This window comes from Amphiura filiformis, chromosome 6, assembly GCF_039555335.1.
Source record: "Amphiura filiformis chromosome 6, Afil_fr2py, whole genome shotgun sequence".
In the NCBI taxonomy this organism is placed as follows: Eukaryota; Metazoa; Echinodermata; class Ophiuroidea; order Amphilepidida; family Amphiuridae; genus Amphiura; species Amphiura filiformis.
In genome coordinates this window covers 36,876,646-36,894,560 of record NC_092633.1, presented here as the reverse complement: position 1 = coordinate 36,894,560, position 17,915 = coordinate 36,876,646, and the positions used below count along the sequence as shown (strand labels likewise).

At 37.0% G+C, this 17,915-nt stretch overlaps 2 protein-coding genes across 2 annotated transcripts; both read left to right on the top strand.

Annotated features, from left to right (window-relative positions):
• LOC140154506 (uncharacterized) lies at positions 1-8,387 on the top strand. The gene is made up of 6 exons (XM_072177073.1): positions 1-1,410; positions 2,227-2,332; positions 3,607-3,744; positions 5,443-5,541; positions 6,497-6,588; positions 8,169-8,387. The coding sequence occupies exons 1-6, from the start codon at positions 1-3 to the stop codon at positions 8,385-8,387; spliced, it is 2,064 nt and encodes a 687-aa protein (XP_072033174.1).
• A 5,435-nt stretch (positions 8,388-13,822) lies between these two features.
• On the top strand, positions 13,823-17,607 carry LOC140154504 (uncharacterized). Its single transcript, XM_072177072.1, is given in 6 exon segments — positions 13,823-15,116; positions 15,119-15,243; positions 15,747-15,856; positions 16,567-16,583; positions 16,586-16,699; positions 17,501-17,607. Coding segments are annotated over 6 exon segments (1,767 nt in total).
• The last annotated feature ends 308 nt before the right edge of the window (positions 17,608-17,915 follow it).

Sequence of the window (17,915 nt, the reverse complement as noted above, 5' to 3'; positions counted from 1 at the left end):
ATGGATGGACTGAGACATTCGTACCGCGAAGTGAAGAACGAATTTGGTATCAGGAGTGTTGATAACGCAGACTCATCTTTTGGCTCTCTTTCACAAGTTGACGAAGCAGTGAGAAAACTGTTGCTTCGTCCAAATGAAATTGGAAAATGTCGAGAAAATCCGCTGACTCAAAGAGGCAAACAGATGCAGTTGTGTAAAATGTTGTTGCTTATTTTGATTCCAATCATGTCTCTTGCAGTATTAGCGGTCTTGGACTTGAATGCAATAGCAAGAAATAACAACGTCAACGTGGAGGTGAGGAATGTTATACGATTCAGTCGTGATATCGGTATGCTATTAAGCCGATTACAAAGAGAAAGAGACATGGCGGCTCTTTATGTAAGTGCTATCGGATCAGAAAATAACATATATCTTATAGAAACCTACCCATTAACCGATATCGCACTAGATGAATTAGATTACTGGCCGGTAGAGACCAGTGTCTTAAAAGAACTTCCATTCTTTCGTAAGAAAAGCGATTTCAAAGAGCACTTGGCAACCCACCGTGCCAATCTCAAACGTAATGACACCACGGTCTACAATGAAATTGACTTCTACACCAGCGCTTTGCAGATCTTTATTGACTGGCTTTATGAAAGTGTTGGCAATTCTAAAGGTCATGCCATCTGGCAAACACTTGTGGCGTATCAGCTATTGATTGTCAGTAACGTCGACACAGGCATTGAACGTACTTTAGGGTCGGTGTTTTTCGCTAAAGGTCAATTTGACAGACATGAAGATTATGTCTGGTATCTTGACATGTACAACATGGGGAGATGGAACTTTATGGCATCTAAACGTTATTCGGAATTGGTAAACGAATTGTATGACAAAGAAGCTACCGATATGTCGGATGATTTTACCGAAAACATAGACCGAATGAGAAATGAGATTCTTGAATATGGTGACGTGATGTACTCAGCAACGCGTGATCCTAACTTTACAGATGCTACAACATGGTTTGACAGTATGTCGGTATACATTCAGATCCTTGAAACAGTTCAAAAGAACATGGCAGATGAAATATTAGCACGTCTTGAGCGTGATCTTGAATCGGATATCAAAGCTATCGCAATCAGCATATCTCTTGTCATAATCGTTATTCTTATGTGCCCACTAATTTTACGCGCTTTCTGGTCGCTGACAACAGACATACATAACTGCGCTCTTGCACTGGCTGATCAAACCAAAGCATTCAATAAGGAGAAGAGACGTGGAAATCATATATTACATTCAATGATGCCGAAAACAGTAGCTGACCATTTCGTGAATGACAGGAACATTGGTGCCAAGTTTTATCAAAGTGCCACCATCTTCTTTTCTGATATTCCTGGGTTTGATCGATTGTGCTCTGAAAGTAGCCCAATGCAAGTAAGATATAATCAAAAGTATTAAATTACTACACTAAGCCAAAAAAGGAACTTATAATTGTTCACATGGTCATATCTTAAAATCCTATCCATCAAAATGAACCAAAATTACACACAGGATTACTTCAATACTCTTCTCTAAACGCATGTCAGTAACCAAGCAGTTGTCCAACCGACAACTATGCTGGGTGCAAATTATTGGGCTGTGAATGTGGTACAGGAAGCTGTTCCATATCAGTGCATTTTGTTGTTGTGTCCGTTGGACAACTGCTTGGTTACTGACATGTGTTTAGAGTAGAGTATTGAGGCAATCCTGTGTGTAATTTTGGTTAATTTTGATGGACAGGATTTTAAGATATGACCTTGTGCAAAATTATAAGTTTCTTTTTTGGCTTAGTGTAGTAACTTAGAAAAAGTAATAGTTTTGAAGTTTCTATTTTGGTTTAGTGTACTTAAGCTTACTACATGTATACTAATTAGGGACATTTTTATTTATTTATTTATGTTCTTAGACTACTGTGCGTTAGTTGAAATCGGTTAAGTATTGGCTTCAAAAACAAAACTTTTAAAATGCGTGTTTTTGTTATCATACCGTAACTATGAAGCAAAAGCAATGAAGTAAACGGGGAGAATGGAGAAGATGGAGAATTGAAGAAGAAAAAGAAGCCGCGGAAGATAAAGTTTGCTAGGGAGAGGCCAAAATAAGCAGAAGTCAAAAAGGGGCAACATTCAAAGCCCGCGAACTACGAATACAACGCAGGATTTAATTAACGAATTTACCACCATCCATCGTTTAAAATTTTTGTTCTTTTTTCAGGTAGTAGAGATGATAAACGGCTTATATCTTGTGTTTGATTCTCGCATCGAAAACTATGAAGTGTACAAAGTCGAGACGATCAACGAGACATACATGCTGGCGTCTGGTGAGCATCCATTGTAATATTCATACTCATTAAATTGACCAATGCCACTATAATAAAAGTCAAAGATAAAAAAAAAGTCTGCGTCTGACGATTAACTCCCCGCAGACCGTGATTGGTTAGTAGAGCGCGCACAAAATGAAGGTCGATTCATCTGGTGACTTCATCGGAGAAAAGGAATCATAGAAATGGCGAGCGAGGTCGGTACTTTTATAAGGCCAAAGGCAGATTTTCTAGGATTGTTAATATGGTACCTTCAGGAAAGAAAGATTCCTATTACTAAGGCTTTTGAGACGGTTTTATATTGAAGGTAGAAAACTAACAGTATAACACACTTTTTACAAATCTTTAACTTTCTTTATCTGTGACTTTTATTATAAAACCCGTCGTCCTTTCTTGTTCATCATCACTACCACCATGCAGCTCCACCACCACACAACTTGTCAGTAATCATGTACAGTTACTCCCATCGAGTGCAGCCACCGACACCATCTCGCTTGAAGACTGCCAACCTTCATCATAAGCAGCTGGGGGACGGGGGACACTTCCCCCTAAAATTTTTACATAGGGGACGCCCCTAAAATCCTAGCCGAATAAATAATAAAGCAATGGTTGCCCGGTCCATCTTCCTTTTGGGCCCAAAAACGTGTTTTGTGCCAAAATACAGTGAAATTGTTACATTTGTCACGTTTCAGGCGCACTGGCTCATCAAATACCAAAATTCCCCTCATTGTGGGCTAAATTAGTCTGGAATTGACTTAAATTACCCGCTTTGTGCGCAAATTATGTTCCATAAATACCGGCAAAATATCGTTCCTCTTAATGTTAATATTTCCTTCGCCACTGACTTTCATGTTTCGGTAAAACATCCTTCCAACTAGTGTTTCGGCAATATATTCTGATACTTGAGCAAGAGATCCTGTCACAGAGATACTGGCAGTAGTCCAATATTTCGGTAGAGGCACCAACAAAATTCTAGTTTTTATGGCTAGAGATACTGTCGAAATTCTGGTGCAGATGCCCATAGTTCCCAAGAAATCCTGTCTCTATTCATGTATTTTGATGAGCCGGAGAAACTGCTGTAATATTGAAAGAAAGTAATAATGAAGAATTGCCGGGGCAATCAGTGTAGATGCAAAATATTATTAAAGCACTTGCTGAAATGCAGACGACAGCTCGCCATTATGCACATGCACTGACCAACGAGCACAAATTTTGGTGAAGCCACCAAGTTGGTAAACTATTGTCTTTCTCTTCTGCAGGTCGTGATTTTTTAGGCTTACCTAAGAAGACAGATTGGTGTCATACAGCTGAGCTTGCTACAACTGCCTTGGATCTGGTCTACCATGCTTGCTGTCTTGAAGTACCACACAAGAAGCATGTTACAATAAAACTACGAGTAGGGCTACACACTGGTAGGTGTTGTAGGTGATGATGCGCCCTGCCCAGGGGATGAACCTAGCCCAGAGCAGGGGCGTATCCAGGGGGAGCTGCCCCCAACCCCACAGAAAATTTTCAGGGATAAAATGGGGACGGCAAAGAGTAAATTATCCTTAAAATTACTAATATGGGATAAAAAATGACAAATGGGGATGAAAACATAATACGCGCTAGACCGACATAATCACTGACACTAGAGGTGACTGACTATTTTAGATCCGCTAGTAACAAAACAACAAAGAAAGACGCGTTAGCCCAAAAATGGAAATATTGTAACTGTCCGACACTTCGCTGGGCCGAAAACAAATCTAAAACCACTGTGCTAGTCCGAATTTTATTCGAACTAACCTACAGCTCTGTTTTATTACACTCATGATAGGCACTGTGCTAGTCTGAAATTTAGAATGTTTGGCGGAATTGTGGGATCGGAATCTACTCATGCAATTTTGAATAAGTAATCGGACTAGTCTTTTTCAGATTTGGACCAAAGCAGTGTTATGTAAATGCCGGCACTGAGCTAGTCCGAATCTAAAAACCTCTCAGCTGGTTCAATTTGTTTAGTGGTTTTCAGACTCGGAATTAGCACAATGTCAGACTGAAACAGTGTTTTCCATTATTGTTTTTCATTATTGCTTGCATTGTTTTCGTCGCACGCCGAATCACCGAATGTATACATGTATGTTTAAGGTTATTAATTATTTTAAACTGTTGTGATTTGGTAGTTCACAGCATCTTACGAATGGTAATGAGCTTTGGCAAAAACTGCATTGCTCAATTCATAGCGAGTGTGTAGAAGAATTAAAATATCACAGATATACTTTTGTAGGTGCTGCGGTTCTTGAGTTATGTTGTAAAGAGGGCTGAAACAACAACACTTTTGTAAAACTTACATAACTCATTAACAACAATAAATTAAGCAAGTTTGCAAATTATATGATTTGCAGAATGAACTTTTGCAAAACATCAAGGTGTTATTTTTCAATAATATATTGATCTAGATAATGAAATTCGATTTTTAGGTTGCTTCGACCAACAATACCTCGTATACCCTTAAATCTTCCTTACATAACGTCACCCTCATAACCAAATTGCCTAAGTCTTTATTACATGTTTCTCATATGCAATTTTGATTTTCTGAGTAATAAACCCATAATTAATCAAATTCCCAGCCGCATTCTTCATTAGCTTGTGAAATACATCACAAGAGATGTACTCCACAAGTTAATGAAGAATGGGCCTGGAATTTTGATTAATTATGGGTTTATTACTCAGAAAATTAAAATTGCCAATGAGAAACATGTAATAACATGAATAAAGACTTAGGCAGTTTGGTTATGAGGGTGACGATAAGTTACATGTATAATACAAGCAATCGGACTAGCCTTTTTTAGATTTGGACCAAAGCAGTGTTATATAAATGCCGGCACGGAGCTAGTCCGAATCTTAAAACCACTCAGCTGGTTCAAATTTGGGGTGGTTCAAATTTGGTTTGGACTAGCGTAGTGGTTTTCAGACTCGGACTTAGCGCAATGTCCGACTGAAACAATGTTTCCAGATTTTGACGATATGTGGGTCTATATGTGCGTGTCGGATTGAAGCAGTGCATTTAATATTCGGACATCATATTGTTACTTTAATAATTATGATGCTTTATGCCTCTTAATCTTGTACAGGTCCTGTTGTAGCGGGGATAGTTGGGCTAAAAATTCCTCGATATTTCATGTTTGGAGAAACTGTTAACACTGCCTTACGGATGAAGGCAACCGGACAACGTACGTAATACTAATATTATCACGTCTAGAACTTAGTTGATTCAAACTTTATGTGGAAAATGCTTAAGGGATCTAAAATGAGCGTTTATTGCGTTTCGACAGTATTTTTTGTGGGACATGAGAGCACCTCAGACCTATCGAATTGCATTCTGAATAAGAAGCATGTCTTTCTGATATCAAATAATTATCATTTTTTGAAAATCACAATATAATACAAATTTTATGACAAATTATAAAAATTTGATATTTTTCAAATTTTTGATATAACAGTACTCTGAAGTAAATTATATAAATCTAATGACATATTCTTAAAGTGTATGTAGCAGGGAGGAAAAGCCGACGGTCAATTGAAAATTTTGACCTTTATATTGAAGATATGGATTTTTTCCCAAAAGACCTAATTTTGTTGGTGTTTTGGGACAAAAATTCCATATCTTCAATACGAAAGGTCAAAATTTTCAATTGATCGCCGGCTTTTCAATCCCACCTACATACACTTGAAAGTATAAATCATCAGATTTATAAAGTTTTACTTCAAGTACTGTTAAATATCAAAAATATCAGTGTCGTTTTTTTAAAATAAATACTGCCCAAACGTTCATACCCCAGCCCTTAATCACGTAAAAAATTCGAGAATAGGCTACGTCTAAAAAGATGCGAGTAACGTCTGGGGAGTATAATTGGCTTATGCATTATTGGCTTCATCACCGAATGTATAATGTTTAAACCGTCCTTACATAAGTTACATGTATAAGAGAGAAAATAAATAAATAAATAATAAATAAATAAATAAATAAATAAATAAATAAATAAATAAATAAATAAATAAATAAATAAATAAATAAATAAATAAATAAATAAATAAATAAATAAATAAATAAATAAATTCTTTATCTGTTCTAGTATTTTAGCAACCATTTATATAACAAAGAATTTAACCTGTTATTTCTCCCAGCAATGCGTGTGCAGATCAGTGAAAATACTTATTTGGCGCTGCTAGAAGTCGGAGGTTTCACAATGAGGAAACGAGGCGCAGTAGAGATTAAGGTAATCAATTGTTTTGGTGATTTAGGTGTCCTATTCGCCGTCGTAGTGCCCACGTCATACCTCGTCATACTTTGGTTAACGCTTGGTTTGCAAACCTGTTAGCAATCCATTAACTTGGATGTGTTCCAAACACAGATAGCGTGAACCAGTTGACCTGGTAATGATCGATTTTGACGTCACACTAACGGCGAATAAGTGATGACCAGATAGCACTTGCAGGTATTTACCTTTTCGGTAAATCCCATAAGCCTTTGCGAGTACACCTGAGATGTCGTCATTTGACGTCAAGCCGACTTGAAATGCGCAGTGACGATGTTCGATAAACGATGTGTGCATCGGCGCAGATCGTCGTGATGTCAAATAACGACATCTCAGGTGTACTCGCAAAGGCTTATGGGATTTACCGAAAAGATAAATTATACTGCCGAGTCCGAGCTAACTCCATTTTTATCCGAGTCCAAGCCGAGCCGAGTCCATTCGGGGTGCCAAGTCCGAGCCGAATTTGAGTTCAACAAAACTATGACCCGATTCAGGACTCGAGTCCGGCTCGTGCTTGAACAAAACAAAAATGCATACAATCAATTATCTTAATGTTTTACATTTTTTGGTTATCAGACAGTCTTGTTCTTGTTGCAGTTCCAGATGAATCTCCAACGTATCCCGTTTCAAACTTGTCCAACAAAGTTCTCTGTAGACTTGCATAAACTAGCATCCTTCGCCGCAACGACGACACATGAAATAATATCACGTTCACTTCTTTCTTCATGAACAGTTTCCAATCTGTTCCAGTTACATTAACAGAACTGTGTTAACCAGAACTCAGCTTGATAGAACATCCAACATAAACCTTTCGAGCTCTTTCGTTTGGGAAACTACGCACTTTGGCGTAATGCACGATCTTTCTTCGCTCTGCCGCTGAACAGCAATACTTTCATCACACCAATATTAAATATCTACCTGGTTCCAAGCATTCTAATTTGAAAAGCACTTACAATCACATCTTTTTACAGCACACAGCTCAGAATTCTTGTTGTCATTCATTCAGCTTTTATGGTGAACTCCCAATCTGCGCTTTCCTTATTTCTAATATCAGATCCTTCTTATATATTCAGTCATGCCTGGGGGCCGGGGCCACTCACATAAATGGTCTGTACACATGCGTGACCAAAAAAAAACAAGTAAAAGGGGGTGTTTTTTAGGCAAGGCAAGTCACGCGCCTAACACATTTAGGGTCTAAAACACTGATTTTCAAGAATAAGGATAGTTTTCTGAAACTAAACAACTTGTTTAGGGTGCCTTTTCAAATTTTTGGTAAATTACGAGTCCAAAGACCAGCCCAAAACTCATAAGGGGGTAAATTACATATTAAATTACCTTATTAAGGGGCTAAATTTGCTGGTGGGGTAAAACTCGTTTAGGTCACGCATGTGTACACTATCATACTTGAGTGGCCCCCTGGGGCCCGGGGACTTGTATTATGTCATGCACTGACTGATCTGTGGATTTCCAGCATCAGTGAAGTATAAATTATATAAAGATTTTTCTCAGTGTAATCATTCCCATGTTTTTTGCTATTCCAGGGTCAAGGCATGGTGAACACCTATTGGTTAACAGACAAAGATGATCTTCATCAACTGATAGCACAAGCAGATCCTATCCATATGTCGAAGCCTGATGGTCACTTGAATAAACAAGAACATAAGTATGATCATATGTATGAAAATACTTATATCAGCCATATTCGCTACGGAAAAGATCGTAGACAAGAGAGCTTGTTGGACTTTATGTACAGTCTATAATACGTGTCGAGAAAATCAACTCACCCCGTGCGGGTTTTGTTTGTGCTTCTAAAGAATTAACGTTATTGTAAATCTTAGCAATGATCCAAGAAGCTCGAGTTATCTATTGAAACAATTCACTTTTTCTTTTCGGTATCGGTAAATCCCGAAAGATATTAAAATATTTTGCGATTTAATGAATCGGATACCAACGTTTGAACAGTATTTTTTGTGGGGAGAGCACATCAGACACACTAAATTGCATTCTGTGTACGAGGAATGTCCTTTTGATATCAAATAATTTTGATTTTTTTTTTTAATTTGAAAATTTAAAATGATTATAACTTGATATTTTTTGTATTTAACATCCTCGAAGTAAACATAAATATGTATTATATCGCGAATTTCAAAAAATCATTTATTTTATATCAGAAGGATATTCCTCGTATTCAGAATAGAATGTGATGTGTCTGATGTGCTCTCATGTCCCACCAAAAACACTGCGCAAACGTTGCTATCCGATCCCTTAATCCTAAATACGTCATGTCGATGCGCACATCGTTAACAAACATCGTCACTGCGCACCGTGAACTGAGCAATGAGGATATTCGCATCTGCGTAATGTAAGGTATGTAAGAGAAACCGATGAGTAAATCAACACATTCACGGAACAAGTGCGCGTGCAAAGTAAAAAATGTTTTCCGACCGGATTGTGGTCCGTTTAAGGGATCCAAAATGAGCGTTTATTGCGTTTCGACAGTATTTTTTGTGGGACATGAGCACCTCAGACCTATCGAATTGCATTCTGAATACGAAGCATGTCTTTCTGATATCAAATAATTTTCATTTTTTAAAATCACAATATATACAAATTTTATGACAAATTATAAAAATTTGATATTTTTCAAATTGTTGATATATAACAGTCCTCGAAGTAAATTATATAAATCTAATGATATATTCTTAAAGTGTATGTAGCAGGAGGAAAAACGGTCAATTGAAAATTTTGACCTTTCATATTGAAGATATGGATTTTTTCCCAAAAGACCTAATTTTTTTTGGTGTTTTGGGAAAAAATCCATATCTTCAATACGAAAGGTCAAAATTTTCAATTGATCGTCGGCTTTTCATCCCACCTACATACACTTTAAGTATAAATCATCAGATTTATAAAGTTTACTTCAAGTATTGTTAAATATCATCAAAAATATCAATTTTTAATGATTTGCCATAAAATGTGTATTAAATTGCGAATTTCAAAAAAATCAAAATTATTTGATATCAGAATGACATTCTTCATATTCAGAATGCAATTCGATATGTCTGATGTGCTCTAATGTCCCAAAATAAATACTGTCCAAACGTTCATACCCCAGCCCTTAAACGAATAGACAAATAACCGTTCACTTACATCCCTACTCATCACCCAGGTCATCATTGAAGACTTAGAACAAAAGTTGGCCCAATATTGACCCGTGAGGAACTGATGCATTCATGGAGGAAGTAGCTCTAAAAACAAGGATCTATTTGTGTTACAAAGTTTGAATGTCGTAATACTTTATTTAATATTTTCACTGTTGATTAATTTGAGCCGGAAAAGTTACTGTATATGATCGATGAGATATTAAGGATAACTTGGAATAGCTCATCAACATGGTTTCCAGATTTTATGTTTGATGAATGATGTATGCAAAAATAGTTCGTCATGATCGTAAAAAATGGTATAGAGAAACTCACAAATGCGTAACGACGATTGATTTCAGGGGCCGGTCACCCATCTTCGCACACTATTTTCTATGGAGCCCAAAAGCACGTCAGACACACCAAATTGCATTCTGAATACAAGAAATGTCCTGATGATATCAAATAATTTAGATTTTTTGAAATTCGCGATATAGTACAAATTTGATGGCAAATTATTAAAAATTTATATTTTTTATATTTTGGATTTTAACAGTCCTCGAAGCAAACTTTATGATAAATCTACTTAAAGTGTATGTAGCTGGGAGGAAAAACCGTCCATCATATGAAAATTTTGACCTTTCGTATTGAAGATATACGAAACAGCTATCCCAGCTGCAAACACTTTAAGTACATATCATTAGATTTTTAAAGTTTAGTTCGAGGACTATTGAATGTCAAAAATATCATTTTCAAAATGTGTCATCAAATTTGTATTATATAGCAAAATTCAAAAAATCTAAGTTTTTTGATATCTGCAGGAATGCAATTTGGAGTGTCTGATGTGCTCTTAGGTCCCACAAAAATACTGTGCAAACGTCGCTAACCGAGCCCGTGACTTGTTGTTTCGTATTATGCTGATATTATTGTGGAAAGTTAACGAATAAAAGATCACTTTTAATGCTCTACACGTTTCGCTGTTTGATTATTTGTAATAAAAATATGGTACGTTACGGCTAGGTAGGATCAACAGTAACTATTAGGGAACAAATCAAAAGATCGATGACGTCCTATAAACGTAACTAGTTCCGTTTCTCAGCCGACCCTCCTTCCCTGCCAGAAACGTAATAATGAAATGTTGAAAATTTTGACATAATAATAATAATGACACATTCTTCAGACCGATATTTTACTCCCCTAAACGAAACTAGTTTCGTTTATAGGACGTCATCGATCTTTTGGTTTGTTCCCTAACAGAATTAGACTTTGTCAATGGTATTCTAATTAAGGTTCAAATAACTAAACAAACATAAAAGCACAACAATGAACAACTTACATTGATGAAATTACAAGTGACATCTAAGCTGGAGGAGAAGAGGCAGAACTACTGCTCATAAAACTTTACAATCAAATACTGGAACTAAAGAATAATACCAAATAAATGAAAAGAAACTAAAATCAGTCATGTCCCTTCAGTGCTTCCGTAGTCTACGTCACAAAAGGAAGATATCAAAACGTCTTCTTTCACATGTGTAAAAGATATGTACCCAAATACCTCTGAAGCCGATTAAAAGCTTCTAGTCAGCAAGCCGGTTTTAAGGGAAGATTTTCAACCACATTATCACCCATAGGCAATAAAGCAACTGATTGAAAATCAAATGAAAAGTAGCTCGATTTATGTCTTTGATTTCATAGACTGCCAAAAGGCATTTGACTGCATAGAGCTTAAGGATATGTTTGGTGCACTGAGAAGATTGGTTAATGAAAGTCACATCTGCTTCCTATAGAAGACATACACAGAAGCCACCGCCATAATTCATATAATATAAACAATGATGAAAAAAAAAAGGTGAGAACAAACAGTGGTTGAGACGGGGAGATTTGTCACCAAAGATTTTCACAGCCGCGCTGGAAGAGGATTTCAAGAAGTCCAACCTAGAGGGAAAAAGAATCAACATTGACAGGGATATGATGTTGGATCTAAGGTTTGCAGATGCTGTTGCTCTTACAACAGTGTCGATGAAGGATATGGAAGATCAACTGAACAGTTGTGGAAAAAATGTATAGAGATTGGATTGCAAATGCCCAAAGGAAAAACACAGTTTATGACAAACTTAAACTTTGAGAAAAACAAACAATCACAATAGAAAATCCCCAGAGAAAGTTGACAATAAGACCATGAGATATCATCGATAACTATAATGAAATATATGGGCCTCAGTATGGAACCTTGAGGTACACCAGCATTGATCAGCTTTAAGCCTGGTGTTTTATCATTATAGACAGCCTTCGGTGATCTATTACTCTAGTCGGTTAACCAGTCATGGTATGTTCTAGTGAAGACAAATGCAGAGAATTTGACTTGGAGTTCAGAATGCCATACATGGTCGACAGATCTGCTGATGTCAAGGCAGACCGTTGTTTTTATTGCTTTGATAATACAGTTGATCAAAGTGCCTCTCTTTTCAATATCTTCACGCATGTACATCTGTACAGTTTATTTCTCTGCTGCCTCCCCGCACTCTCCACGAGAAGAATTATGCACGCAGGCATGGTGACTACCGCGCGGCCCTGATTTGCTCTAATTCAAAGATAGACCAAGATTTTTACCTATACTAGTTAAGGCTGTGCTGCAAAATATTCAGCTCTAATTTGATAAAAACCTTAAGATACATGTTCATTAGCTGGACACTTGGATAGCAAAAGGACAGAAAGAATTATTAGCTGGACACTTGGATGACAGAAAGAATTAGCTGGACACTTGGATAGCAAAAAGGACAGAAAGAATTAGCTGGACACTTGGATAGCAAAAAGGACAGAAAGAATTAGCTGGACACTTGGATAGCAAAAAGGACAGAAAGAATTAGCTGGACACTTGGACAAAAGGACAGAAAGAATTGGCTGGAGCTTGGATAGCAAAAAAGGACAGAAAGAATTAGCTGGACACTTGGATAGCAAAAAGGACAGGAAGAATTAGGTATTAAAGACCCAGCAAACACAAAACGTTTTCGACATCATTCGCAAAAGGTTTAAATGTCGGGTTATATAAAGGGTATATTAAGACTATAAAACGTTTTCATAACCTTAAAAAACATTGTTTGTTAATCTACTGCTCAGCAAACAAAAATGTTTTACAGAAAACGTTTAAATGTCGGGTTATATAAAGGTATAAAAACGTTTTAATAACATTCCAAAAACATTCTTGAAACTTGATACAAAACATTCTAAACAAAATGTTATTTTGGGGTTGAAAAAATATTTTGCGAAAAATGTTTGCCCAAAATATTTTCAATAACGTTTTAAAAACGTTTTCATGACCTTTATATATCCCGACATTTAAATGTTATTAAAATGTTTTGAAAAAAACATTTTAAGAACATTTCTGTGTTTGCTGGGTTCAAATATTTTAACATAATGTTATTTAAGAATTGACAGAATATTTGGCAAAAATGTTTGCAAAAAAGAGTTTACAATAACATTTTTGAAAACATTTAAAAATATTGTTGTAGTGTGTTTTCATACAAAACGTTTTAAAACGTTATCATGACCTTTATATAACCCGACATTTTAATGTTATTAAAACGTTTTTATCTAAACCAAAAGCCAAAATATAACTTATTTAAAACGTTTTTAAAACGTTTTTGTGTTTGCTGGGGAGTCTATCTTTAGGTTAGACTATCATACCAGGTAGACTATCATACCAGGTAGACTATCATACCAAGGTAGAAACCATATTGTTTTTCAATTTCCAAACCTCAGTTACTGACGTGGTTCTATTTACTTGGTGTATTTTATTGGCTTCATCGGAACAAATGGATAACCATGTGAAAGGCTAATGAGAATATTTTTTTAAAGGCAAGTTATGTTTACGAACGCATGCTTAGAAAATGCATCCCCTGTTTCATATAGCATGTATAAGGCTTCATTTATGTTGAACTACGCCAGTATAGAAAAGCAACTTCATTTTCAAATTTGCGCGTGAAACGACAGTAAGTAAACAAGCATTCTTTTTGTTTAAGTTGTCAGATAAGAATTGTCGCTTCTAGAGAGTAACAATGTCGTTGTTCGTTGGAGACTCTACTCCTCTATACCGAGAAGTTATCAAAAAAAAAAAAAAAAGGAGGGTGGACAATTCTCAATCTTCATTTGGGTCACTTTCGCAAATTGACGAACCAATTCGCGTTCTACTTTTACACCCAAATGAGATTGGAAAATGCCGCGAAAATCCTCTTACGGAGAAAGGTAAACGAATTCAACTGACAAAGATGTTGGTGTTGATTTTGATTCCTATATTGGCTTTAGCAGTTCTGGCAGTGATGGATTTAAATTCTATTGCAAGAAACAACAACGTTGATGTTGAAGTGAGAAATGTCATACGGTTTAGCCGTGACATAGGGATGTTGCTGAGTACATTACAACGCGAAAGGGACATGGCGGCTCTTTATGTGAGTGTTATTGGTTCGGAAGACAATGCATATCTCACCGAAACGTATCCTTTAACCGATATGGCACTAGATGAATTAGATTACTGGCCGGTAGTGACAAGTATCTTAAACGAACTTCCATTCTTTCGCAAGAAGAGTGATTTTAAAGAGCACTTGGCAAACCATCGTGCCAACCTCAAACGTAATGACACCACTGTCTACAAAGAAATTGACTTCTACACCAGCGCTTTACAGATCTTTATTGACTGGCTTTATGAAAGTGTTGGCAATTCTAAAGGTCATGCCATCTGGCAAACACTTGTAGCGTACCAGCTATTGATTGTCAGCAATGTTGACACAGGCATTGAACGCACTTTAGGATCGGTTTTCTTTGCAAGAGGTCAGTTTGACAGACATGAAGACTACGTTTGGTATCTTGACAAATATAACGTCGGAACATGGAATTTCGAGGCATCCATGCGGTACTCAACCTTGATCACCAACTTATACGAAATGGAAGTTGAATCACTATCGGTCAACTTTACACACAATATCGCGCGAATGAGAAAAGAAATTTTAGAATACGGTGATGTAATGTACTCTGGATTTCACGAGCCAAATTTTGGAGAGGCGACTCTATGGTTTGACAGCATGACTGTGTACATCGAGATCTTGGAAACTGTACAAAAGAACATGGCTGACGAAATCTTGGCCCGACTGCAAAGTGACCTTGAATCTGACACAAAGTCAATCGCAATTAGTATCTCACTTGTTATTATTGTAATCATCATGTGTCCTTTGATTCTTCGTGCCTTCTGGTCACTCACAACTGACATTCAAAACTACGCGCTTACACTTGCTGCTCAGACTAAAGCATTGAACAAAGAGAAAAGGCGTTCCAATTATCTTTTGTATTCGATGATACAAGGGTTGTTGCGGAGCAACTAATGAAGAACAGGAACGTTGAGGCCGAATCCTACAGCAATGCCACTGTCTTCTTTTCGGACATTCCTGGGTTTGACCAACTTTGCTCAGAAAGTACTCCGATGCAAGTAAGTAGAATTATGATAGTCACAATGACAAGTGTTCTGTTTTATGTAATATTTGCCTGCATAATCACGAGATATGAAAGTACTTTAAAACTTTTAATAGACACAAACAGTCTCAGCTAGTCTCAAACCACTGACTTTGTGAAGGACGGCGCATTGTGTATGAAATAGCAAACTTGTTCATTCATAGATAGAAAATACTTTTAAGCGCTACTAAAAATACAGGGTCGAACTGGCGCATAGCAGTATTTTGAATTATTTGTCTCTGACGTTTCTTTTGAGTTATGCATTATAATACATTGATTTAAAAAGAAGGATCAACGTCAATGAAAGAAAACATTAAAGATCGTCAAAATCCTTTTTCAGAATTGTAATTCACAGAGCGAAATGTGACATAATTATATGATATTCTTTGCCATGCAACCTAAAGTAATATAATATAAAATCCCGTCGATCATGCCACTGTTTTAAGTAATCATGATGGTTCTTGTTGTTATTGTTTTCAGGTTGTAGAAATGCTTAATGGCCTATACTTGGTGTTTGATTATCGTATTGATCGTTACAAAGTCTACAAGGTGGAAACAATTAACGAAACATACATGCTAGCATCCGGTAAGTCTACAAACAAACAAACAAACAAACAAATAAACAAACTAACATATAATCCAACATACACGTTTCAACCATACTAAGGTTCATTATCACTAATTACGTATCTATTACACAGTTTTCAATGTGAAATTGCTAATTTTGGGCGGAATTTTCTCATATTCAGAACTCTCATAGTTAAACGCCACCAATTTTAAGTAAAACTAGATGATTTAGATGCCAAATGATCAAAACCTCAACATAGGTTGACCTGATACATTTCTTGTTTTAACGCACTGTGCCGAAAACACCTTAAAATGGCAGGGCGCCCTCGAAGCTGGAAGTTACAATTAGGTAGGATGAATATTAAAAACCGATGCCACGCGCGCGGTAGAATTTTGATAATTTATTACAGCAAAAATGTCATATAATGAGAGAAAGAACCCTTAAGAAGCATCAAACCCCCGAAATGTACTTTTTTTGGCTATATGACTTCAGTGATTTTAAAGCAGTCTTTTCAGATGCCACACAAACAAATAGTTCCTCGTCGTATTTCCATGCATTGCTCAGGCCTATCATGCCTATTAGTTGTATAAGGATTCGGATACAGATCGGGCAAGCTCGCATGTACTAGGGATATCATTTTGTTCAAAGAACTATCACCAGGTAAAAAGTTTCCATCATGTTCAAGTTGCTATCTTGCTTACTGTAGGTGATGATTTTGCTGGATTGTCGAAGGCCGGGTGCAATAATTGGTGTCACACCGCCGAACTGGCAACGGTAGCTTTAGATCTGATTTACCACGCTAGCAGCCTTGAGGTTCCTCATAAGAAACACAAGAAAATCAAGATACGAGTCGGCATGCACACAGGTAAGTTAGGACAACAAGTAGGTAGTGTAAATATTAAAAAGGATAATAAGCCTTAGCGAGTGCAGCCCGTCATTCAGAAGAATCGGTACTCAGAATACCCGCTATTCAGAATACCCATTTTTCAGAAGGCCCGCTAGTCAGAATTTTCTGAGTAGCGGGCCTTCTGAATAACGGTGAACTTTCTGAATAGTGAGCTTTTGTTTTCTGGCTAGCGGGCTGTATCCTTTACCCCAGAAGACCCGCTATTCAGAATGCCCACTATACAGAATTCTGACTAGTGGGTTGTTTTATTCATATGAAAGAACTGAGTTAGCCCTAACCCTAACCTCTATAACCCTAACCCTGAAAACTGGTTTTTCTGAGTTGCAGGTTGTCTAAATAGAGGGTATGATTCTGCAAAGGGTCCGTTAATCAGAAGGCCCGCTACTCAAAAAATATTTTCTGTGTAGCGGGCCTTCTGTAGCTTCTAATTCTGAATAGCGGACCTGCTGGGTGACGGGTTTTCTAAATAGTGGGCCTTCTGAGTAACGAGTCTTCTGGGTGACGGTTTACCCCCGGCGTTAGCAACTCTAACCATTGGCGGTTTGTCTGGACGGCACCTGAGCGTTAACTGGTCCGACAGCACTAGATATTCGTACATGACGCGGTACATGAGCGCCGTGGAATCGCGTAACATCAGCTTATGTACTGCGTTCACGTTCGTTGACTTAATGCTGTCTACCGAAAACACACCCTGACCCATTATTTGCAAGGTATGATTAATGTTACGTTTTATCGTTTATTTGTCATATTTGTTGCCAGGTCCCATTGTAGCGGCAGTGGTTGGATTAAAGATGCCACGGTATTGTTTATTCGGCGATACCGTTAACATTGCCTCACGAATGAAAACTACTGGACTACGTAAGTAAACATTTGGTTTTCATCCAAAATTATGAACTCAAATTGATAATAAAGGAGTTGCCCAATCTAGTCACGATATTAAAATGATCATGTGAATCATATACAACTGATCTTAGTTATATTTAAGGTTACGCAAGGCTTTGCAATTAAAATAAAAACATATTGAGGCTTACATAGCAAAGACTTTTAACTAACGGAGATTCAATATAGAAGAGCCCCGCAGGGCATGAATTTGTACAACTTGAAGGTATTGATATTTTTGAGGGGACACAAAAACTGCATTACTGTTTGTTGTGTTTATTAGTTGAGTGTGTTT